Here is a 24,359-nt window from a genome sequence, read left to right on the forward strand (position 1 = left end):
GCGAAAATCCAGGCGTAGATTCATGCTTAAGTAAGCTGGTGTCCTCGACGCAGGCCGCCGTAAGGGTTAGCGGAATTGCTTTCAAAAAGGCGCCTGCTCTTGGACGGGTTGCCTCCTGAAGAGTCTGAACTTGTCTCTGTAATCAAAGTGTTAGTTAAAAAAGCTAGAATGAGTTTTCTCTAATAGCTTAAATGTAAAGAGCAGTTTGGCTGGTACATATGACTTGGCTATGTTTTGGGACAGTGTTGACCTTATCCTTTGCGTGTATTCGAGCTATATAGGCAACTATTCGTTTTAGCACTTTGAACGGATAGGGATAAGGATAAGGGATTCTTTTTTTAGGCGGCGGAAGCGTAGCTCGCGCACACAAAAGTCTGATCTGAATGTACACTTGATCACAAAGTGTCGACATCTTCAGCAGCTCTCGATTGGGAGTTGTTGTATAAAAGGATCCCTCAGGTACAGCAAATGAACAATATCTAAAAAATAAACTGTAGCCCTAATTTTATCGACATTGGTGTAGTCTAAAGCAGATCTTCGGATCCTTGTGGATACTTAGATGTTATTTGGTATCTGGCTTCGTCGTTCGCAAGCACAGTATATTAAAAACGTAATCTTTATGCACCTTCTTCGTTTTTTTGGGCCCGCGACGTGCCGTGGCATACTTAACGGTCTTGTTTTCGTGACGTGTGCTTCAACACGTCCAGCGGGTTGTAGGATTAGAAGCCGCTAAATTGGACGAATGATGCGCCTTTCGGCTTCTGCGTATCTAGATGACAATATAATGCACGATAAGTTTTCCCGATAATTTCCATTACCCTTCTTAAAATGTTTAAACTAATTGCTGAGCCATATGAGTACGTATAGTTTTTAAGACAATGTATAACGTTCCAGTATCTTTTTATGTAGTAACTAGGTTAGTTTGAATGTCTGTGTTGCTCGCGTGTCTGCCCAAAATTGAGAACCTATGCAGGTATAATGTAGTGCATTATATACTTCGTTGACGTGCGCCTCTGAAGACCACGACGGAAATACTAGGCCGTGATGCTGTAGGGACACTACAGCCTGACTCCAAGGGCCTCAGTACAGCATAAGGCTGGGCTCGTTCGCCGCATCGGTAAATGCGAAATGTGGTTGTAATTCTTGCTTATATAAGAAAACTCAGGACGGGCGCCAATTCTTGTGACAACACTACCGATCAGAGCAGTCTTAGAGATGCATAGACGACCTTAGCCTTACATACTACTGTAACATACGACTGTGAATGAGCTGCGGAAAAGTGGGGCCGGTAGGCGCTCCTGCATGAGTACAGCGCCAACCTTCGCAATGAGTTGTACGTCTCGAGCCAGAGGCCGAATGAGAGCCTTTTTTGTTAATTATTCACTCGTGAGGTATAAGCGCAAAAGGTGAGAAGAATTCGGCACTGTACTTCGGGATTCTATCGCCGTATGCAGAACTCTCAAATAGTTGAAGCAATCACGCTGCGTGCGAACGACAATTCAAAAAATATCTGAGCGGGAGGTTGCTTGTTTGATAAAGGCGACAGCTTGTGAGAGTAACTTTGTTCGAGCCGTTTAGTTTTCTATACCGTGGTTTTGTCCCTCGGTACTTCACTTATTCATGTTTTAATCATGTGCTTAAATAATGCTCCCCAAGGATGACTACTCTTCCGGTAATAAGCTGATGCAATTATTTATCAATTCGTCTGACCCAACACTATACTATATTAGACTTTGGAAATGTTCATGAGTCAAAGAAGCTCTTATAGACTACTTTTAACTTTCTCTCAAGAGGTATCTTTATAGGCTGCTCATACCATTGTCAAAGGTCCCGAAAATGTTGTCTATCCATATCCTTGACATATCGGCAGGCACGATCTGTAGTGAAATCGAATCAACGTGATGGTCGGTTATTATTGTCTCTTGCGTAACGCCAGTCACAGCGTACTATTTGCTGTACTGAGGTCCCAAGTTCTGATGTTCCACGTCTGTTTTAAAAAAAGCGCTTCACGCATTGGCCAAGAGTTACGCGAGTAGTGAATTAAATCGCGCTAACAGCAAAAGGTTGTTTACCCATTTGCGCGTAGGAGATGATTTTATCTTTACTGAATACCATTATTTACTTCCAAAACATGCGTCATGTATAAACGAAATAACTAAAACTAAATAATTTAGTGTTTATCTCACCAGTTAGTGCGCAGGGCTTTTTAGAGTCTAGTTTTTTGAACAGTGAATTCAAAACGCTATGTTTTCGGCCTTTCTTGCCTGATCTTGAAGAACTGTATACGTGATATTGAGTAAAAGAATATACAAGAGCACATTTGTAACGTTATTTAATTAATTATTATTAATGTAATTTATCGAATTGCGAACCCATTACAATTAGGCAGTCGTTGATGTCTAAGGAAGAATATCTAGACTACGTTCTGCACGATACGAAGATATATATATTTGTGTACGTCTGTGTGCGTTAACTTTCTCATAATTGAACCACTACAATATTGAGCTAATGCGCGCCATCTTGTTTTATTTTCAGATGTTCTTTGGCGGCGGGCCTTTTAGCGGTGCTCAGAGTACGCATGGAGGTTTCCATTTCCGTTTTGATTAAATAAATACATGCTGCGCGTTACCAGTATACCATCCACATGGACCAGTTTTGCAAGCTTCAAAAAGGGGACGGATGATTATTTTTCAATGTCTTTCGTTTTAAAAAACTTACTATTATGTACTATTAAATAACAACATAGGACTTATTATTATTCAGCTTTTCAAAGCCCATTATTGAAAAACTAGCGTGTTAATTAAAACATTCAAGTTCACATGCAGTTCATAGACATACAGATAGCTCTATCCCGCAGGCCTGTGAAATAATGCTAGAAGAACTTGTGAAAGCCCGCAACACCCACCTTATTACATCTTATGTAGAGCCTCAGGTTCTTGCATCATAAATACTACGTCAAACACAAATGGCTAATTGCTCGTTCCTGGCCGCCTATGCGGTAGCAACTAAGACGTAATTGGGAATATGCTCCTCGATGAGGCAACACAAAGATCAACATTCATTTTTACAATTACGAGCACAATCATATTTATCAGAACTTTTTTTTTTTATTATAGAAGACACATATATTACTAAAACAATACAAACAGCGCCAATAAAAACATTAAGGCAAAGGAACATATTGTTGTATGTTCCCGACAAGTTCAGAATTTTGTGAATAAACTATGTTACGTTAATATGCGCCGCCGCCTTCTGTCAATACGACTAATTCCTAATCTACATTGAAACGGACATCTGCAGCATTTTATGGTAAAGACCTAGGCGGTTCGTCACGAAAAAAACAATAAAGTTCACTCTAATCGTAATTATATTCATTGAAAAATGAACTAAAAATATGCTTAAATCCCTTATACTCCAAAATATCCAGGAATAAAATTTATTCTGTTTTGGGTGCTACCTTCATACGCATGTAATAACCCCATACACGTACTATGTCACGCCATGCGGTTCAGAACCACTCATAACTACTTAGATCCCACGCAGTAACGAGGAAAGGCCGGGATATAGGATGAATCGCAAACAATGATATACAGATCTAAATATTATTTCGATTACCAAAAAGTGGTGAAGAAAATCCAGATATCGGCGATTGTTTTTCAACAGCTTCCCTAGGCTTCCAGAACGCAAATGGACCCTTCGTTACCACTGGATGGAGTTTGCTAAGCAACGCCTCCAAACGATTGCAGGGCTTGCGTACATCGAAAGCCTATAAGCTTCGGTCAAACAAAATTTAAAAAATTTCTATCGTGAATATACACATATATATGTATAATACCTCTCCATACAAGAAAGATATAGATTAAATAGAAGAATCGTACACGACACAGATAGAACTGTACATAAAGTATATTCACACGAATGTCTAAGATATGGCATATACGTTAGTCATTATAGACATACCGAAGATTATGTTACTGACACAATTATGGTAATGATATAAACCTTACATAATAAATCCCAATTTAACTGCCGTCAAAAAACTGCTCTCATTTATGCAGGTACTTATAAGACGACTAATTGCACAAAGAATAAGTTTAATGAGGGTGAGGCAGCATAACGGTTGAACTTGACTATGCATTGAAGATTAGATTACTTAAAGTGCATCTCTTTGCTATGTAAACCACCTTCTTAATCAGTAGACTTTTGAATTTTCTATGACTAGAAAATATATACAACAACTGTATCAGTATATTGTTTTCATTCAGCTAATGGGCCATGTTGGGATTTCCTGCTGCAACCCTAACGACCGGCAGTTTGTGGTTACCCTTTATTTTTAAAAAAGATTTACAAAAGTTACAAATACCACAGCCTCGAAAACAGCTTGTAGCAACAGAGTTTGGATTCCTCTTCATTTCAGAATTGATGATCCACAACTGCCAAAAACGCAACAAACCTGAAAATGCAAAAACGAATATTTTAGGCTTTATCTAGGTTACTACGATACGTATAATTGTTAATCGATCGTTGCATCGAAGTTCCGGTACTGTTGACCCCCCAAAATGGCGTTTTGAGTTTTGCTAATGATTTTGACAGCCTATTCGATCTAACTCCCTTTGTGTGATTTGCATTCTACTGCACTGAAATTTTAAATGGATTCCTCAAAGTACATACCGTTCATTCACCATTGATGGTACACGTGTGTATAACAATACGTAACGAAAGAGTATACAATTAATATACTACAAGATTGATCATGATCGTTCATTCGCGCCATCTGAGTTGTAATATTCATAGGCCTCAAATTCTAAAAACGGCATAAGTGCTGAACCTGTGGTAGAGTCAGTGGAGCAGACTTCCAATCAGTGGTCAACTATTGCTATGAAATTTATCATAGTTCCTTCCGCATCTCCAAGTACGTCTCCGCTTGGTTTCTAAAAGTGCTTATCAGTACATATTTTGTGGTGAATGCTATGGATCGCGAAACCGGCCGGAACGATATGATTTATTCTACCCGGCCTTCTTCTAATCATGGCTTAATTGCTCCTCGGTTGAAAAATTCGTTATCTATTTTGACGAATTTTGCTCTCACTTGAGACATTAAGAAAAGGTGTCGGTGGCAGAGAGCCAGATCTCAGATCTTTAATGAGCGTCGACAAAGAAATAAATTAGTAAACTTTTTGACATATGGTAAAGGCCCAAAACACACTTGAAAAAACAATGCTTCATTTTGTTAAGTGATTTGAGGTTTTCTAATGTACGGTCTTCTCAGATTATATTTTCCGTGAGTTGCCATAGGCGACACGTTTAGCTCCAATAAATAAAGCGTTATTCCTCATCTTCAGCAACTTCCCATATTGTAAGGGGCTGGAAAGATAACTCAATTTGTAAGACCGTAAAAATCTAAGTCAAACTGTTTGACAAATTCACGCACCTTCTGGCAACCTCTCACGAGCTCGCCAATCCAGTCTCATTACAGAACCTTATCCTGCTAACTACCACATAATTGAAGGCACAGGGCTGTGTGCCAAAGGAGTGTATTGCTACCATAACTATAACTAACAAGTATGCTGCCACGCCAGCTCAAATCTTAGCGTTGGCAAAAATTATTATTAGAGGAACATAAGGAATAAAAAGAAAATAAGGTACGAAAGAAGATAAAATCTTATCTAGGTTAGTAGCTGCTTGTGTGGTGTCATGTCGTTTCATGAGTTCGTTGGAAAAACCCCAGATAGGTCTGGCAAGACTCACTCGGTCAGACACCTAACGGGAGCGAGTCTTTGGCACTATACTTAATAATAGGTGATTCCCACGGAGTCACCACGAACACGGACAAAAACCGCCTAATATGGATAAACAACTATATATAGAACTGGATATTTCTTTTGCAGAAATGCTGCGAAAGAGTAGTCGCAGACATCCACAAGATCGCAGGTTCCTGAGCTACCATCTGGGAAGGCTTGGTTCCCTCTTCAGCAGTGACGGGGCTACTTCGGCACTATGGGAAAATCTCAGTCGCGTGCTGCCCCTTCATAACCAGAAAACCTGCGACTGGAAAAGCTGGATAGGTCCTAGGGTAGGATTGTTACCTAGCCCCAAGTTTCGATTAACGGCCAGGCTCCAAGCAACTTTATTGTATTTGGGTAGTCTAGATTTAACATGGCGGAATCATTTTCAGCCTTCCAATATCATGGCATAGGTCGGCTGGCCAAATATTACCACAAAAAGAAAAATAGAGAACCCACGTTGTCACAAATGCAGCTTTTTGGGGCCACCAAATAAAGGACTGTCCCGTAATAAGTAACCACTATATTCTTTGTATTGTTCATGCCTACAATAAACCTACCATCCGATACTGTTTGACTGTGTAACTAGCGAATGATAGCACCTTCCAACGTACCTCTGCGTTGGGCATCAATAACGATTAGGAAAAAGATGGTAGTCTGCTTCCTTATCTGAGATCAGTATCTGCGAAAGAACCTGTTTCACCGATGTTAATACGCCGGGTGTACCCCGATCACCTTTGTTGGCCCTAATATAGCTATAATGCGTCTTTTTACCTCACCCCAATCGTCGGAACATCTTTTTTTATTTAATTCAGTTCTAAGTTTGTTAAGCATTCTCTTAACAGTTACGTACAGTTAAGAACCTTTAATTCTTCCCCTAAATACATGACATTATGAGCTATACTTCATCGATTAGATACATATTATAATATACTTATTTAATGTATGGTAAGGTGGTCATGATAGCCTCGCATGTATAGTTCAAAGATGTCTAACCAGCTTTCGAAAACAAACTTTGTTTGTCATGAAGGCCACAAAGTCATCTTGATTACACATCATGCCGCTTTAGACGGAAAGATGAGACACTAGGCTCTCAACCTCAAGTATAATAACAGAGACAACGGCGGAAAAGAAAGAACAAGGGCAACATGCGGCTAAATCCCGAAAGCAGAGCGAGCGCGTCTCTACGAGTCTACTAGAATAGGATGACGCTAACGGATTCAATAATGCTAATACTAATCACAAGGGCAACTGATGCCTGATTTCTTAGCCAGGCACTGCCTAGTTACCAGCAACAGTGGGCCCGACCTAACCTTTACTGGGCGGGACAAGCACTTGATATACATCTACCTGACGACACGCCGGCTTCATCTGATTGCGTTGCAGCATGATAGATACTTATGCAAAAAGGAAACCTTAGTAATCGTTATTGTGTTGAGTTCAAAGTGGACAAAGTACTAATGCAAAACCGAAGTCCAGGTCGCGCAGCGGAGAAAAGCTAAAAAATCTCTAAGCACAATATTTACAGAAAATGGATTTCCCGAAGATCCCAAAAAGCTGCAAAAAGCTTTCACTAAAGCTTTTCAAAGTGTCAGTATACCTACATTTATTCAAGGAGAGCTACACCGGTATAGCCAATGTACTGACGGAAATCGCGAAATCACGACAGTCGCGCGATTAGGCAAGGAAGGCTCTAAAAAGGGTTAAAGGCAAAATAGGCTAAATCCCTAATCCAGTTATCCAACATAGGAGATGCCGAGCTACCTTAAAGTAACCTACAGCCAACAGCATAAGAATATAAAAGACAAACTTCCTAGAAGATTTACACGAGAAACCGTAGGAAAGACTTTATAAAATGGTCAGAGGCGAAAAAAAAATCCAAGGCTTAACCCACAACATCAGCGAAGAAAAAAATCTTAAGGAAACTATCTTCCCCGCATTTGTTTCACAACGAATGCAAAGCCTCACGAAGAAATGCCAGTGAAAAATCAGACATATTATCTGCAGATTTGGAAAAATAGCAAGTGCTGCGGACAGAATAAAAACAAGAAATCTTTCTGTTCATATGCTATCTCTTGATACATTGATATTAAATTGCTGTTATGATACTAGTCAAGGGGCTGTCGAAAGTAATAGCAACTGCACCAATTAAAATCTTTCCCCGCCGACTACCTGAAAGCTAAAAATGGCAGAGACAGTACAAATACCGAAACATAATGGAAGCTACAGACCGGTATGTTATATCAACATATTGGCCAATGAATTTAACGTTCGCAGAAGGGTATGGATTATCATCTGCCTTGCGATATGATTTTTGTAAACACGGGTCTGCGGCTAGGATAACTGCAACAAGTAATTACCGAAGCTAAGCTGGGACACAGCTCTGCGATAGAAACGCAAAGACAGCACTTTTTAATAGCTTCTCTAGATGTTACGAACACTTTCCATGGTTTACATTGAAAGGTTATTTTTGGGCATTCCACGAAGAAAACGACTATTGTCGGGCTCGGTCAGGGTGATCTCTAATAATCGATAAGATAGAAAACTCATGAGCAGTGATACATCTTCTCTATGATGGAACACATACTTCAAGGATTTATTGCGGAACTGTTTACCGTGAAACATAGCATACGACATCATTTGTGACCTCAAAAATTTCCGTGATGTAGGAGAACTACTGGCTTATGCAGGTGATTTAACCATTACAGTGAAAGCGGAATCCGGCACGGAGATCAAACTCCACACAAACGTAGAGCCGAGTTTAATTTGAGACTGGAACTCCGGGAGTAGTCCTCTTAACAAGCAGAAAAGAAAGCTCGATCAATAACTTTAAAGCTTCTAGATAAACAACCTAAGAATACAACAGGGGCGAGATATGTAGACATACATCTTACATACAGCTTAGCGGAATTGACCCTGTGGCACAGGCTGTTGCCAAAGCAAAGCGAGCTATTAAGACTATTGCAATAATCCTTCCGGATATCTACGGGCCACCGAAAACTTATTATGCCACCTGCCAAATTTAGAGCCCCCTTCGGGGCCTAAGGTTGGCTCTCAAAGAAGACGAAAGGCACTTTTGCGAAAGACCCAAAGACCGGTCGCCCGTTACACAAACCTACAGGACTGTCACCAGTACAGCCACAGTGATCCTCTCAGAAACACCTCGTTGGGAGTTTGAAGCGGAAAAGTGTCAGAGACTGCGTCAGTACGATGAAGAATTTCACGGCGCACAAGAGGTTAAGCGAACAGAGAAAACTGAGGTAAGAAGAGTGGCAAATCGTTCTGGAATGGACGTCTGCAGCTAGACTAGGTAATTTTATCTCGGATACTACTAAACGGCTAAGAAGGCCTCAAGACGAATTAGATTACTTTCTGCCTTAAACGCTCATGAAACTCCAGTCGTATCTACATGAAATTGGAAAGATACACTCAAATATATGCACCCATTGACGCGAACACGTAGATGATGATCACACGTTGTTGGTCGGCCGCGGTTCATGAGTTTTATATGGGTAATCTTTAAAAGAGGATTCACGCTTTAGTTTTTTAAGGAAGACTGTAACATTCGTAGAGTTCATTAGCGCCACCACTGGCGGATTGCAGACTGCTCAAGCCATGGCTTTGGAGGCTCTGATAGAAAGAAACATGTGGATAGAGCTTGCATACAAACAAGGTTTTTGTATACATCAGAAGAGATATGTGCCGGACATCTGCATCTGGATGACGAATTTACAGGAAGCACGGAGGAATTCTCCTATCGTGAAACATAGGGTTTCTAATGGGGTACTAAGCCTATCCAAGGAGACCCGCTGATGGAGGAGGCTGCGCTCCATTATAAACTTTCCTTCAATCATCAGCAGAAAATCAATAGGTAGTCAATGAGTCGTATCGCTCGTAATAAACATATCAGAGTGATTAATCAAAGCAATTGAGCTTATCGGACATGCCTCTATGTTGATTACACCAGATACCGGGTTGACTTCATATGCTTGCTCCAAAAGATTCTCCGAATCTAAACGACCGGGCTCTGCTCCTGGCTACTCGAGAGGCTACTATAAGCTTCACGAAATCTAAAGCAATTGGATGGTGCGTTCGTGTACATTTGTTCTTTTCTAGCGAGTTGATTTTTTCAATAAAGTCAAATCCTAACCAAAATTTTGCAAAAATACCGGTAAATAAACCGCCGGCGTGTCCCTCAAACGTCGGTGCCAAATTTAAGTTGATTCTTCAGCAATTGTAGTCCACAGAAGTGCTCGGGGCGCCGATACGCGATTTAAGTCGGGTTCGTCTAGAAGACTGTTGAAGTAGCCATCTGTGATCGTCAGGAGATTCAAGGAGAGCGATTGTGCTTGCAGACCGATTCTTTGAGTTCTCGTATTCTTTGGAAGTCCTATGGGGATTGGCAACAGGATACACCTCGACTCCGTGCACCGAGATGGTTAATAGTCTCGTCAAATCTCCTAATTTACATAGCCAACCTTAGATGTCGAATACATAGATTATATCTAGTTGTAAAAATCGCACCGATCACATTTCGACATTTTTATTAAAATACTGTCAACGTACATGCTTCAACATAAGCCCAAAGTTGTTACAGTGATGACCAGGCTCATTCCAGGATGACCAGGAAACTACCATTCATTCAGCACCTGTCCAAACAAATACGACAATCCAAAGTGTCTAAACCCTTTCGTTTGTGGTCTGCGGCTTACAACAGAGATGACCGATGGCCCTGAGCAGCGAATTCCGCAGGTAAAGATTCTTTCAGCTTGCTCTGGGCTTCCTACATAAACCTCGACGGCCAATCGTAAGGGTAGGTGTCCCACCCGTTGTACATCCCAACAGGATACGAGGCTTGTACGCGTTGCCGCTGCGTTCCTGTAGCGTTGATATGCTGGAAAACAGGAAGCGAACGTCGAGATCTGCTAAGCAGTTGCGCTCGCAGTTCGAGCACCTGCATACGACTAATCGGACCCAAAATGCTCTAGCTTCCTGTACGATGTTGTGAACGCATCCCGTAGTTTTTAACCAACATTTGGGTTACATGCGTTGCACCATACAGTGGCACTATCCAGGTTGCCTGCCAATCGCGTTGAGCAACGAAGTACCACCTGTATATAGTACTAACTACTCACAATTATTACCTCGGCCTCCGACAGCGTTTTCAGCTAAACGGCTTACTAGCGTACCAACATCGCCGGTCGTTGTTGTTTCTCTGGTCCTGCCGATCCGTCCGACTGCGACAGCGTAACTAACCTATCCAGGCCACTGGGTCCGGGAACCTCATCGCCAGCCATTACTACCGCTGCATCTTCCTAGACTATGACCGTCATCATCAGCAGCTCAGACTATAGCGTTCGAGCATCTTCATAAGTAGAAATAATCGATCAAAAAAAAATTAATCTGTCAAATTCGGCTAAAGATAGACTCGATTCACGTACATCCCAGCAACAGAGCCAATATTAAAGAGCCACAGAATCATGTTATAAAAATGAACCAAAACCAACACAACACGTGCAAGACAAATCTAGATTTGGTTGAGCCCCTGGTGGACGTATTAGAATAGACTGAAGAAGTGGGTGCGCAACAGTTTGGGTAGCCAGCCGCACTACATTATTAGCTTTGTCATCGTAACTAGAACTAACAAGAATGTTACTATGCTAATTTACACCTAAGCATTAATAAAACACTATCACTAGAATTTTTAAGCAAGAAAATAAAGAACCAAAGTAAAAGGAAAAAGTAAAAAATAGGAAATTATTCTTATGGTTAATTGCCTCACGTATGGATACCATGTTGTTTTATAAGTTCGTTCGAGAAATCCCAAATAAGTTCAGTAGGTCCTATCCGAGTAGACCTCTAGTGGAAGCATGTCTTTAGTACTACACCTAGAAAAGGTCGTTCTGAAGACTTGTTCGCATAGAAATAATAACTAATAATGCTAAGAATAGAAAAAAAAAAATTGAAATACAGAAGGCTAACGAGTCAAGTGAAGCACGGCGATTGTAATGGGATAACTATTAATGTCGATGTTAACGAACCAATCAGATTAGTTAAACTGATCAATAGTAAAAAAAGGCGCGAGACGAAACTCACGGATCTTTCTAATCTATAATATTAAAACTCCATGTCGGTGGGCTAATTTACTGGTCTGCCCGGTCGACCCAAATCGATTCCGTAAAGTTGTCGACTTGAGTTTAATTTTTAGTGGACCGCTAGAGTTTCGTTCCGATAAAAGCTGTGCTGAAAGTCCGAGCCATTTGGACGAATACTGTTTCACGGAGCAAATATGTTTTTTCCCATGGAGCGTAATAATGATGCTATGGCCTAGTCAGTCGTTTTTTGCAGTGTGCTCGGCAACTCTTGAGAATTTTTAGAATACCTATAGTGAAGCACGGTTTATTTTTCCAAGCACTACAGGATAGGCCATAAAATTAGATTTAAAAGAAATTGAGTTTCCACACCTTTACTATTTAATCGTCGAACGGTGACTTTTACAAAAATGTTTAGGCCTTGACGTAGCAACTCAGTTCATATTTTCTCTGGTTTGCGAATACTTTTCCGAAAAAGCAGTTTCTTCCTTCGTAAGGAAAACGTTGTGCAACTACAGGTTAGTTGCAAAATGGCTGATGCAATCGAAATTGTCTTAGAATATATAGTTCATATTAGGGGTGAATTTTATTTTCTACGGAGTGTAACGCTAATCTGGGCAAGTTGATTTTTGATGGTAATTTCCTCGACAACCGCTGAAAAATAATAAAAAAAATACTGTATAGTGGTATGTTTTTTCAAGTTCTACATTACGACTATGTTAAATTTACAGCATAATGTTTGACATTTTACTCTTTTTTTTTATTTATGAGTCAGGTAATATTTCCCAAGCGATCAGAAATCAACGTAATCGTAACTATTGCTGTTCACATTTTTTGATTCTGCAAACACTTTTCGCCGTGTGGTAGAATTAATTGAATAGGGTTAACGAGAATAACTGCAAAAGACGCGTGTTTATGTTAGGTAGCGAATCCAACTGACACGGTGCGCACAATTTATTCACACTTTGACTGGTCATTTCGAAATTGAGCTCAATTTTTACTTCAAATAGAACGAAAGATGGAGTGTGTCGATGCCCTGATTATAACAAACAGCGAGCTTATTTCCACAGACAGTAAAGTAACCAACTACTGGAGCAGACTAACAGCAATAACGTCATAAACGTAGCAAAAACACTAACACAAAATAACGAATTCATTAAATTAAAAAAATGCAACTACTATAACAGGACAATTGCAACGGGATAACAGAATTCATCTAACAGAGTCTCCGAAGAACTGCATCCACACTCTTATAGAAGACGCATACTTCATGATAGATCATACCTGCGGAGTGACTGACGTGGACCGTGCCGCAACCGCCACAACGACTGCAGCCGAGATAATGCCACCCTGAATCAGACAATGATCTTACATTACGAGAACAAACAACATAAACCACCACCGACTACGACAGAGTGAACGACATTTTTGACAGCTGCCGAAGCATTTCTGTAAACGCTTGTTACCGCAACGGAATGACCACCTTGGCTAATGTCGAAATGGCGGATACAGCTTTTCGACACTGTAAAATACTTCTCTGTGAAAAATAAAAAAAATACACGCTTGCTCTATTAAAGGGAAAACCAAATTACGTGACATATGTTCACCAGCTGAGATGGACTCTTTGTGCACAAGCACACATTCGTTGCACAAACCTTTCAAAAGAGTATCAGACAATACGTACAAAAAGAACTCGAAAATAGTGGATCTATTTCGTACAATGGTACTTTTAACGAATAGACTTTTTAAAGGAATCCTAACGGTCTGCTCCACTAACTCCTGCCAGCTGCTCCCAGTAATCAAATGAGGTACAGAGGCTTACACTGAAAATGCGTGCATCAAACAATCGCTATTGTCTAGACACTGCAAAATACACAAATTGTTCACCGACACAGCATCTGACTGCAGCTGACGCCAAGTCCAAGTTTTTATTGGACAGTGCTGACAAAACTATCAATAATATCATCACATTATCCGATAACATTGTGTTATAGCGAAATTCTATTGCATATGTGATTTATTTTTGTGATTCATCTGTTTTATTTGAGACTTTTATATATAATTGTATTGTATAAAAAATATATATATTGGTTTTCCTAAACAAACGGATCAGAGATATTCATCCTACTTTTATTGTAGCATTCTTTAGAAGTGTTAGAATATATATAATAATCAAGCAGTGGATAACGTATGCGTAACAAACTTTACAACCAAATTCCTACACAGCTTCAAGCTATATTGACCCACTACAATAGGAAAAGGTCACCAGTCATTGGTGGATTGACAAAACTACGTTGGTCCTGCATGATTAGCACAGTTAGTTGCTACTAAAACTACCATCTACAGATTCAAATATTTGATTATGTTGCTCCCTGTAACCCCTCGATCTTTGTTGGACGCTAATATTCCATTAAACATTAATTTCTGATGTGATATGCTTCGCAACCACTCATAAAGCACAAAGCAGATCGGTGTTCTCAGCCCGCTCGAGGAATGAGTCTTCACTATGGCCAACTATGCTCTTCTTTCAGTCGTTTACGAGGCCCCGCAAATGCTGAAGTATGTCTTCACGATAATCACAGACATAGAAAATCTTGTTGTTCGCTGTGTCATCACAACAACGTAATGCTCGCACATTTTGAGAGAGAATAACTTCAATCACTATTTTAACACATACGGCAACCCACTCTGTTATGAGTATGCCACTTGTAGAACTGTGTGCATAATCCTGACATTTGCGATATTACAACAGGCGTGTGGCCTGTTGTAGTGGTCTGCCTGGTCCGTTTGGTCTACATCTATATTAATAAAACTCTACGTCCGTATGTTGGTCTGCCTGTTAAACCTAAATTGCCCCTAAAAAAGATTGGATTGAGATAATTTTTGATGAGCCGCCAGAGTTTCATCCTGGCAAGAACTATGCGTAAGATGAAGCTGATTAAACGAATATTTTTGTTTTTTTTTACCGTAGAACGTAGTGTTAATCTTGGAAAATTGGTTGTTTTTTGCCGATTTGCTCGACAACCGTTGAGATGTACTAAAGATTTTAAATTGGAAAGTTGAAAATAGTTGTACGTTACCTAAAGGCTCAGACTGTGTCTTTGATCGTTAACTTTTATTTAAACTTAACATAAAGTTAACCTTTTTCGTACTAGAAAAAGTTAACTTTTAGTTAAAATATGCAGCGGGTTAGCGGCCAAGTAACGACAAGAAACGACGTTAGCCAGAAGTTCACTTTAGCGAGTGATTAACTCCGTGAAAACGGTAATAAAGTAACCGCACTAAAAGAACGAAGCCAACGACACAAGTGACGAATTGACGAAATCAAGAAAATATGAATATCGTAACCAAATAGTTGTGATGCGATAATGGACATAATACAATGGAATTAAAGGAAAACCACAACTCAAAGCTTATGATTCCCTACAGTTGAACAATACTCTATTTAGTTCAGTTGTGGGTAATACAAATCATATACTACAACAGGCTAATGAAATAACTACAACAAAAGAGCAACTTGTAGGAATATTCTAATAGAAAAATGGGATACGTGAAGCAGGGTAACGGATTGCTAGTAGATTAAGCAAATTAGGCAAATAAAATTACTAAAACGAAATAACTACAATGGTGTATCCGAGCTAGTGCTACAGGATATCACACGAAATTCAACTGGATAATAGTAACCGGTGTATTTCTACAAGCTAATTTATAATGACAAAGAGTAGGGCATCCTTTCATCTTGTGATCCACATTGATTCATAGTATTGATGCCCGTCCTTTTAACACAGTTTAAAGTGTGTGTTTAGGCTCAAACATCTAATGTAAGTGTTATTGTTCTAAACTAAGATCTCTATAAAATTGAACTCGAATTCAAAATACAAGTTTAATTACCTCTTAATTTGAATTTAAATTTTGTGGAAAGAAAATTAAATATTTTAATTACTGCTAAAGGAATTTAAATTTTTGCTTTAATAAAACGTCAATGCAAAGTGTTAGCTTACTGCCATTGGCTTTGATAATTCAAGATGATCCATTTATATAAACGTTAGTTAAACAAGACACTAAGAGAATCCGCTTTGTCATTCACATTTTAATTTATTTACTTTTAAAACAATGCACACTATTTCGTCTCGTCTTCAGACATTTTGCTATCGTCAACATCTTCACCACGTTTCCCCTTTTTTTTCTCTTTCGCTCGTTCCTATTACTGTCTGCCAGGTTATCTCAACATACTTCGTAAGTTTTTCCACTGAATTGCTGCTTGCTTTATTTTATACTATCGAATATTCCCCTATGAGTTTTAGTCCTGCCGTCATGCCCATGATTCCGCGCGTCTCCACCGCTTAGCTCCCACCGTCTATTGCCCGATTTCTCAGGCTCTGTTTGTTCCCCGCCCTCCCGCATTAACTTCCAAACTCTCTTCAGTGAGACAGTAACCTTATTTGAATCTGCCTTATCTGCTTCGCTCGACGCACTTCAACGGTACGATGCCATGACACGACGATGGCGCTCTTTTACGCGCTGCTCGCCGTTTTCTCAGCCTTGCTTCCAACATTTACGTCATCACCATCATCGCCACCTTCATATTTTACTATTACTAATATCTTCATTTCTTGATCATCTCGGTCTCCGTCTTCTCCGTTACCATCATTATGTTCTCGTGTTGTTTAGCGCCACTTTACTTACTATATTCGTTTCATTATTTTCATGTGTTTATCTTCCCTCTGTCTCAACTCTCTTGTCTCTATCTCAACTCTCTATTTACCACGCTTTATACCTAGCTACCTTTCTTTCCTGTCTCCTCGGCTTAATCTTATTATTATTGTTATTATTCTTATTTTCATTATTATTAAATTGTTCCTTTCTCTCTCTGTTAGTCCAACTCTTCAAAATCTGTGTAAGTTATCAAAAAGGTTGTCATTTCACCTCTCTCTCTCTCCCCTCACATCTAAGTCTTTTTGTCATAGAAGTTGAACTGTTTTTGATTCATTTGTCACCAACTACTGCCATCGTTTCGTATGCTCATTTTTTTCATATAAGTTGGCCTGTCATAATTCAAATTTGCATTTAGTATTGGTATCTTCTGAAAATATTCGTATCACTTCGTGTTCTCTACCTCCTTATCTGATGCACTGGAAATGGATTATATCAGCGTCTCAGTTGAAAAATGATTTACTATTTTAATTATAGGAGCTCATCATTTATAAATCTGCTTAAGTTTTCCCGTATAGTTTGTTACATCAATGAATGTTCATAATTTTTAGGATATATAGAACTGAATCAACCACCATCGTTTTCGTGCAGTTAATTAACCTTTTCATTATGTAGATTTGTTCAATATTTATTCATAAAACGCATGATAAATGGGTTGGTATATGCGAGCCAATTTTCAGTAGTAGTACAACAACAAACAGAAAACAGGAAATATTGCTCTTTAAACTGAGGACAAAATATACATTATTGCGTCGAGCACAGATACATCTAACCAAGCTGGTCCTATAATCGCATTTTCAGAAAACAACGCTTATAGTAAAACTCAACGGCTTCATACGAACTCGTGCTCCGTCGGTTTTTTCGTAAAACAATTTATTACTGGAGTGCCTATGTAATTACTATGAGATGATGTCCGCTATAAGCTGTTTCTATTATTTTAGCTCAGCGTTGGCAACCTGAAGAGGTTGCATATATAGCTCATACATGGCAAGGTTTGAATGTAAAGACGCCTTTGAAATAATGTATGCGAAAGACGTATCTCAAAATTCAAGAAGTTCTGCTATTTTTACTTCAAGTCCTTTCATTTTTGGCTATGCTCTGCTTATCTACTTGACTCGATTTTCAGTCGCTGTTATATTTATTTAATGCATGGCGGATTTCAGCCGAGTTTTACTGTATACCTCTCTATACTTCTAAAACTTCGGCTTTTATGGACACGCAAAAATGTCTTATCTGAGCTTACTTTATGGCTCATATCTATTCTCAATTTACCAACGGAATCATATTTTCAAGAGTTCCTTGTGTCGAGGCCTACCATTCAATAAAAGTGCTTATGGTAGAGTTCACAGATGTAAAAAACTACCTTCTCTTCCCACTAAAGGAAGCGTATTTATCTCAAATTATTATAGCATAATTCCATTTTATATTTTTACTGATATCATTTAAGGAACATATGCCAACATGTACTCATAAAAATCTATCCTGTTAGGTTTATTCGTAGACTGGAAGAGAATATGGTTGTAATTCACGGAAGTTCTGAGACTAAGATACAAATCATTGTCTAGCAAATATCAACCTTAAAGTGTCTTTCACATGCAATAGCTGGATTTCTCACTGTATAAGTAACTAAAAAACTCAGGTTGATATTTACTAGACAATGATTTGTATCTTAGTCTCAGAACATCCATGAATGACGAACTTATTCTCCTCGAGTCTACGAATGGACCTGACAGGACAGATTTTTATGAGTAAATAGCGTAATATATAAAAATAGTAAAATTGAGACGCGATACCGCTGTGCATAGAATAATCATAATTTGACAAATCCTAAATTATTATGATTGATATTAGTGTATAGTACCATTATAGGACAGATAAGGCTTTATGTAGTCAGTCCTTCCTGATTCAAGGCTTACTTGTGTAGCAACATATTGACGACAATCGCATATTTTCTTAGCAAAACTAATTCAGTAAGTCAGATAGATTCTATAATATGTCGTCTATTATTAATGTTGCCAGATTCTACTTATCTTTCAAACGCTTTCAGTACCTGCAAAAGTCTGTACAGTATATCTAAGGACGCTGGTATTCAAACGTCCGTTTTTTTGGTCTATTATGGTGTGACAGACATTAGAAAGCATATTCTACATGCGCATGCTTGCATACGGTTTTCGATAGCAGTTCTTGTAACGCCAAAGGCAGAAAAGAAAAAGGCAAAATAGATAGGCCAAGTAGACCTAGAAATGGGAGAGGCAGAGAGGAGAAACTGACGGGTCGCCACTTACTGACCTCTATATACTCAATTGCAATATTAATTGAACACGCGGTGAGCTTCAAGATTGAGGGCGATTGGCTGGCCACGGTCTTGACCTCGCCATTACCCCAAAATTCTGTGAGTCCTTCAAAGGAAGAGTCGTATGACTGCAAAAGAGGCGGCTAATATGTGTAGTACGAAACGCAGCAACTTTCATTGTGAGGTGATGCTGCGATCGGTATGCATGGCACCACTGAAATGGGCACGCTCAAGCACGTTGAACGAGTGTGTCAAAATCATAAGTGGCTAGAAGTAGGATGAAGGTAGCTGGTCTGTAGCTGGTCCTGTTGTTGCTGCCGACGGCTGAGCGATGTGTGTGTGCCTCGATGAGGAGAGAATAGCAGGATCCTGAAAAGCGTCCGGCCAGCCGCTGGATCCGTGATGTCCACTACCGGTGTGATGAAGACTGTTACCCCCATGGACGCCTGAATGGTGTGTCAGCATGTTTAAAGGAGGCTGCTGTCGCTGATTATGTTGCTGTGGTAGTGCCCCCATAAGACCAGGGGGAGGCGGCAGCGAATTCGCATTAGTAGTACTACCTGTCGCCATCGATGAACCACAACTAGTAGGAGACCCGGGCGTATGATGATGCGGTGGAGGCCCAAACGAAATGTTCACGGATGGCAACAGCTGTCGGAATTGTTCCTGCTGTTCTTTCATATTAAGCAGATCGTCACAGTGGCCGCTACTCGCAACACCACCTGGAATTACAACACTGGGCTGGCCCCCACTGTAAGCTCGAAAACCGAAACTACTACCAGGAGGAGGGGCCATATCGTTTTTTGTTCCTGCAGCGGTATAGTAGCTTGCTATGCTGCCAGCGCCATGCGGATGACCGCCGGGTGGCCCCATTGGAGGTGGTGTTTGGCCAAATGTCCCAAAATGCCCAGAACTCTGCTGTGGAGGAAGTGGTATGGGTGGGCCAAAGCCAGGAGGTGGAGCTCGCCGCATTCCCTGATGGGGAGATCCGTGCGAATTCGGATGGTCTGGAGGGGGTGCCATTTGTGTTCCTAACTGACTGGGAGGAGCCCCTAAACCAGACATCGGCCCCATTGGACCTCCAAGGCCTGGCGGGAATGAGCTTGATGTGGCTTGATTGCCAATATGATGGCCCCCGCCCGGAAGATGTGCGGAAGGCGCTGACAATGGGGCAATACCTGGTGGAGAAGGCCGCGAGGGAGGCATTCTTCCAAACGGCAATAAGTTGGCGAGACGATTGCCAGGGTTGTTAGGGTTAGGTCCCGATGAGGACCCCACTTGATGAGGGTGTGTCAGTGATGGGGCGCCTAATGGGTGGTGCTGCTCTCGTTCTATGAGATCAGCAAGACCTTTTCGAGAAATGTAAATGGGGTCAAAGTCTAATTCTATATCATTAACAAGACTATTACTTTGCTGCTTGTTAGCAGCCATAGGTTGAAGTTGTTCCCTTGATGATGACCTTTGGAGATTGTGATGATGCTGCTGCTGAAAGAGGTGGTGTTGCTGTTGCTGTTGAATGTTAACAGTCTGTTGATGTGGACTTGCGTGCTGATGTTGTAGTAAATGATCTTGAACAGATGAATGGCTGGATGGGTGCACCTGACATCCAAGAGAAAGTTGATTAAGGCCTTGCAGTTGCTGCATCACTCCTTTAGCAGAGACGCCACTGCTTCTCAGTGCACCATCGCCGCCACTGTCAGGTGACGGGGGTGTATCGCATGAATGTTGGTGAAAAGGGTTTTGCTGTAAATGATGATGTTGATGCTGATGATTACGGCGATCTTCTCGGAGTAAAATAGCTTGTCGATTCTGTGAAGGCAATTCGTTCTGCAAATGGTACTGTTTAGGCGCACTACAGCTTGATTGTTGTGCCTGATTGCATGAAGGCGATGAACTTCGCAGATGTTGATGTTGTCCTTCTTGCGTTATGGGCCTATGTTGTTGTTGTTGCTGCTGTTGTGCGTGGAGCTGTTGTAGGTGCTTACATTGCTGTGGTGTCCCAATAGTACGTTGATTACTTTGTTGTTGTTGTTGATGTACCCGATGATTTATTTCATGGCCATGTCTCGTTCTTATTTGATTGCACCCTGTTGTTGCTGCTTCCGCTAGCGTTTCTGCCGATGCCGACGTCCTGCTGCCATCGTATTGTTTTTTAGCGTCACTTATATTTTCCTCGACATCCTCTTCTTCCTGGTTATGGTCATGGTTTATTACTGCTTCCCTTTCTTTCTCCCCTCCTACCGCTTCCTCCTCCTCCTCTTCCTTTTCTTCGTCGTCCTCGTCATCTTCATCCTCACAATCGTCGTCGTCATCGTCTGGCGTCTCATCAGCTGTTTGGCCAACCAGCCGTTCGAGGTCTGGGGAATCGCTACGTTCCGACAAGGGTGTTGCTGGCGACTTCTGATTATTATGAAGTTGTAACTGTTCCTCACAAGATGAGGCTTCTTCGGATGAACACTCTGAAGATTTATGGCGAGTCCGACGACCTCCATTGCCTCCGCCTACGCTGCCTCCACCTTCATTTTTAGCTGATAACTGTTGCTGCTGTTGTTTATTATTACTATTGTTGGCCATTCCAGTTGCAGATGGTGGCAGTTGCGCGGGTAGATGACTACCTGGTACGCGCTCAGTGGCAGGTAAAGGACTGGAGCGCTGTCCCGCTATTTTATTGTTGCCACAGCTGTTTTCCTTTTGGAAAAATTTATGTTGCTGTTGATGCTGTAGAGTCTGGCACTCCTTTGATTCCCCTCGTTGATTGGTACTGCCGTTATTTCCACATCCACCTGTGTGGTTTAATTGTTCATGCAATCTTCGCTCATACTCAGTGTGTTTACCTGCCTGCATCTGCTCCTTGGTGAACGAAGCTGCCTCGTCACCCAGTTCGTGTAAGTACATGCAATCGGATTTTGGACACTGACCACCTTTAAGGAAATGATTGCAATATTTTGTAGTTCCGAGTGATGCCTTCAGCGTCTTGCCATCGACACGAACGTTGTTAACAGCTTCGATTGCTCGCAGTGCATCTTCGCTACGAAAATATGTGACATATGCGCTCGCCGACGGACCTTGTACACCGGCATATGACGTGCTTTGATTGACAACGACCTTATGTATTTTACCAAATTTCCCAAAACATTCATGGCGTTTCAGCTGTTCTTGGCATGCCAAACGCGTCGGCAGACCGACGACAAATACGAGATTCTTCTGAACGACCCGTACGTTTGCCAAGTGCTTACGGTTTTCAACCAATCGCTGTTTTTTCGCTTTGCGCTCATTTTTCGCCTTCTGTTGCATCTCATCCACCGATAACGGCTTAAAATTGGCCGGATCCTCGCTGTATTGCTTTCGACACGCTGGACAAAGTCCATTTTCATCAGTCCGCAATCGATGCCAACAGAAACGGCAGATCTGATAGCCACAGGTGCACGGGTAGAACGACAAATCATCAAGTTCGAGCGGTTCCATGCACAGCGGGCATTCGGCGGCTTCATCCTGGCTCATGTTCGTACAGACAAATCTCCCAGGATAGCACGTTTAGCTCACTCTTCTTAATCCACTACTTCAGCAGTAGTCAATTTGGCGTCAGAATAATACACGTTTGTCTGGCTCCGCTCTGCAGCCGCCCAGAGTTGACGTCGTTCGTCGTCCCTTGATCTCTTCTCACATTGGTTGTAATCAAGCTAAGGGGCTGATTAGACTACTTTGAAATGTGCGCAGAGGAGGGACCAAACGGGTTTATCGCTTCTCTCTATGTTTCTTTTGGTCGTTCTTTCTCTCGTTGTTCTGGCCACTGTCCTCACGCCTTGGTCTGCTGTTCGTCTGTCTATCTGGCAGATGATATCGTTTATTGTCTTCTAATATGTTCAAATATTATTGGCTTTGCTGTTCCTGCCGCTACAAATTAGTTCCATACATGACCGACAACATTCGCTGGTGATGCAACTGTAACGAAATGCTTTGTGATTCGGTCCTGTTCTGGCAAACGGACAAGCGCACCCATACAAATAACGGACGGCGGCTACGGCCACCCAACGGCAACGGCGACGGCAGGCACCAGGCACCCAGACAGCCACTTCGTCCAGCAATCAGTCGATTAGCCTCAGCAACTGCTCACTCACTCACTCACACACTGGCTCACTCAGTCATTTAACTACACGGCTTTGTAGTTGACAGTCGCAAGCCTCAACCAGCCGAGTAGAGAATCGACACAAGAATAAACAAACGTGAGCAGATCGAATCAGCCACTATTAGTGAGCAGCAATGTTGCATCAGTTGTTGTTATTGTCGTTGTCGTCGTCAACGACGACGTACTAATTCACGCACAATCACATATACACATTCACGGCAAATCACAAAGTAGAACAGGCGGTAAGATGGTGCTATAACGATAGCTCTTTTTCAGCTTCTTCCGTGCAGCTTTATACGGTACTTGAAAGAAACACCACTACAATCGAGATTGCTATGACTGATTTGTTTTATGGCTTGCTTTCACACTTTTTATTGTGTGTCTGTTGCGTATGTCTGGCCGTTCGTTTTCTACCACCAGGATCCTCAAAAGCATAGGGCACGTTATCCAATGGCGGCGGCAGGACTACCAGCTGCTTACAGCATGGAAGAACCACCTTACAAAACACTTCGAAGCTAAGCCCAGTAAATGGACAAAACGAGCAAGCCTTCAGGATTGCGCTGGAGTAACTAGTCTCCCGCACGCACGGCTTTCTCAATGTACAGCGCTTAACGCGAGCCAGCTCAATCCATTAGTGCTCATTCGGTGTTCACCATCGACGGCTGCTACATACATTACATTGAGACGGCAAGAATTGCCACCAACAAAATTATGAAATCACCACACCAACACAACGAGAAAGCACCACACATTCATCTGTCAAACCTAGCGTTCCGCTAATCGTATGACGTCAGAGCCGATCGCCCATATGCTTTCGATCATCAATATCGCTGAGACGACTAGATGCTCATCGTTGGCTATGCGACCAGGCGGTTGCATAAAGGCTCTAGACGACAGAATTAATGCATGTGCTTTATACAAAGCATCTACATTTGATCTAAGTTATTCTAGTGTCCTTTGTTTACGCAATTTGTGTGATTCTATTATAGGTGTGTGTGGCACCTTTGTGGTACATTGTCTAGACGGAATGATCTTTTGTGTGCGGATGGAAGGTCGCTTCTCTGAGGCGACTGTACTGGTTACGCAGCCTTCCTAACTAACTTAGCCTAACTCAGCTAACAGTTTTAATGTATAGTATGTGCAACCTAGTGCAAAAAGGTTGAATATTATATTCTATGGTTTGCTAGAATAGATGGGTTTGAATATAACGCTAATTAACAATTTCTTTAATGTCATTAGGGATAAATTAAAATGATTGTAATAAATTTGGCAGTAAGAACCCTGTGCACTTTTCACAGTGTTGCATTATTTTGTCATAAACTAGAAAAATATCTTATAGAATAAGCATTTCA

The 24,359-nt window shown here is 41.1% G+C and overlaps 2 protein-coding genes and 1 long non-coding RNA gene across 4 annotated transcripts in view; 1 reads left to right on the forward strand and 2 right to left on the reverse strand.

The window, feature by feature from the left end:
- LOC111267190 (Tetratricopeptide repeat protein 2) overlaps nucleotides 1-4,040 on the forward strand; it is a 38,486-nt gene extending 34,446 nt beyond the window's left edge. Inside the window, exon 14 of the mRNA XM_022845269.2 lies at nucleotides 2,536-4,040. Within this exon, the coding sequence (XP_022701004.1) occupies nucleotides 2,536-2,607 (72 nt within the window). The 3' untranslated portion in view covers nucleotides 2,608-4,040. The remainder of the gene's footprint in view (nucleotides 1-2,535) is intronic.
- Cnot4 (CCR4-NOT transcription complex subunit 4) lies at nucleotides 3,883-24,294 on the reverse strand. Its single transcript, XM_022845267.2, has 2 exons — nucleotides 18,878-24,294; nucleotides 3,883-4,453 (listed from the first exon to the last, which is right to left on the reverse strand). Exon 1 carries the CDS (start codon nucleotides 22,380-22,382, stop codon nucleotides 19,149-19,151), a length of 3,234 nt encoding a protein of 1,077 aa, XP_022701002.1. The 5' UTR covers nucleotides 22,383-24,294; the 3' UTR covers nucleotides 3,883-4,453; nucleotides 18,878-19,148.
- Nucleotides 10,311-18,884, reverse strand: LOC147752576 (uncharacterized). Of its 2 annotated transcripts, XR_015313687.1 has the most exons (4): nucleotides 13,160-18,884; nucleotides 12,248-12,529; nucleotides 10,973-11,148; nucleotides 10,311-10,677 (listed from the first exon to the last, which is right to left on the reverse strand). It is a non-coding gene; the product is annotated as an uncharacterized LOC147752576 (long non-coding RNA). The 2 variants fall into 2 exon arrangements; XR_015313686.1 differs by lacking the exon at nucleotides 12,248-12,529.
- Nucleotides 24,295-24,359: the final 65 nt, after the last annotated feature.

Source organism: Varroa jacobsoni, unplaced genomic scaffold (assembly GCF_002532875.2).
Source record: "Varroa jacobsoni isolate VJ856 unplaced genomic scaffold, vjacob_1.0 scaffold_1155, whole genome shotgun sequence".
NCBI classification, from domain to species: domain Eukaryota; kingdom Metazoa; phylum Arthropoda; class Arachnida; order Mesostigmata; family Varroidae; genus Varroa; species Varroa jacobsoni.

Coding starts and splice junctions, on each gene's coding strand:
- Cnot4 (XM_022845267.2), bottom strand. CDS start 22,382: ATGAGCCAGGATGAAGCCGCCGAATGCCCGCTGTGCATGGAACCGCTC.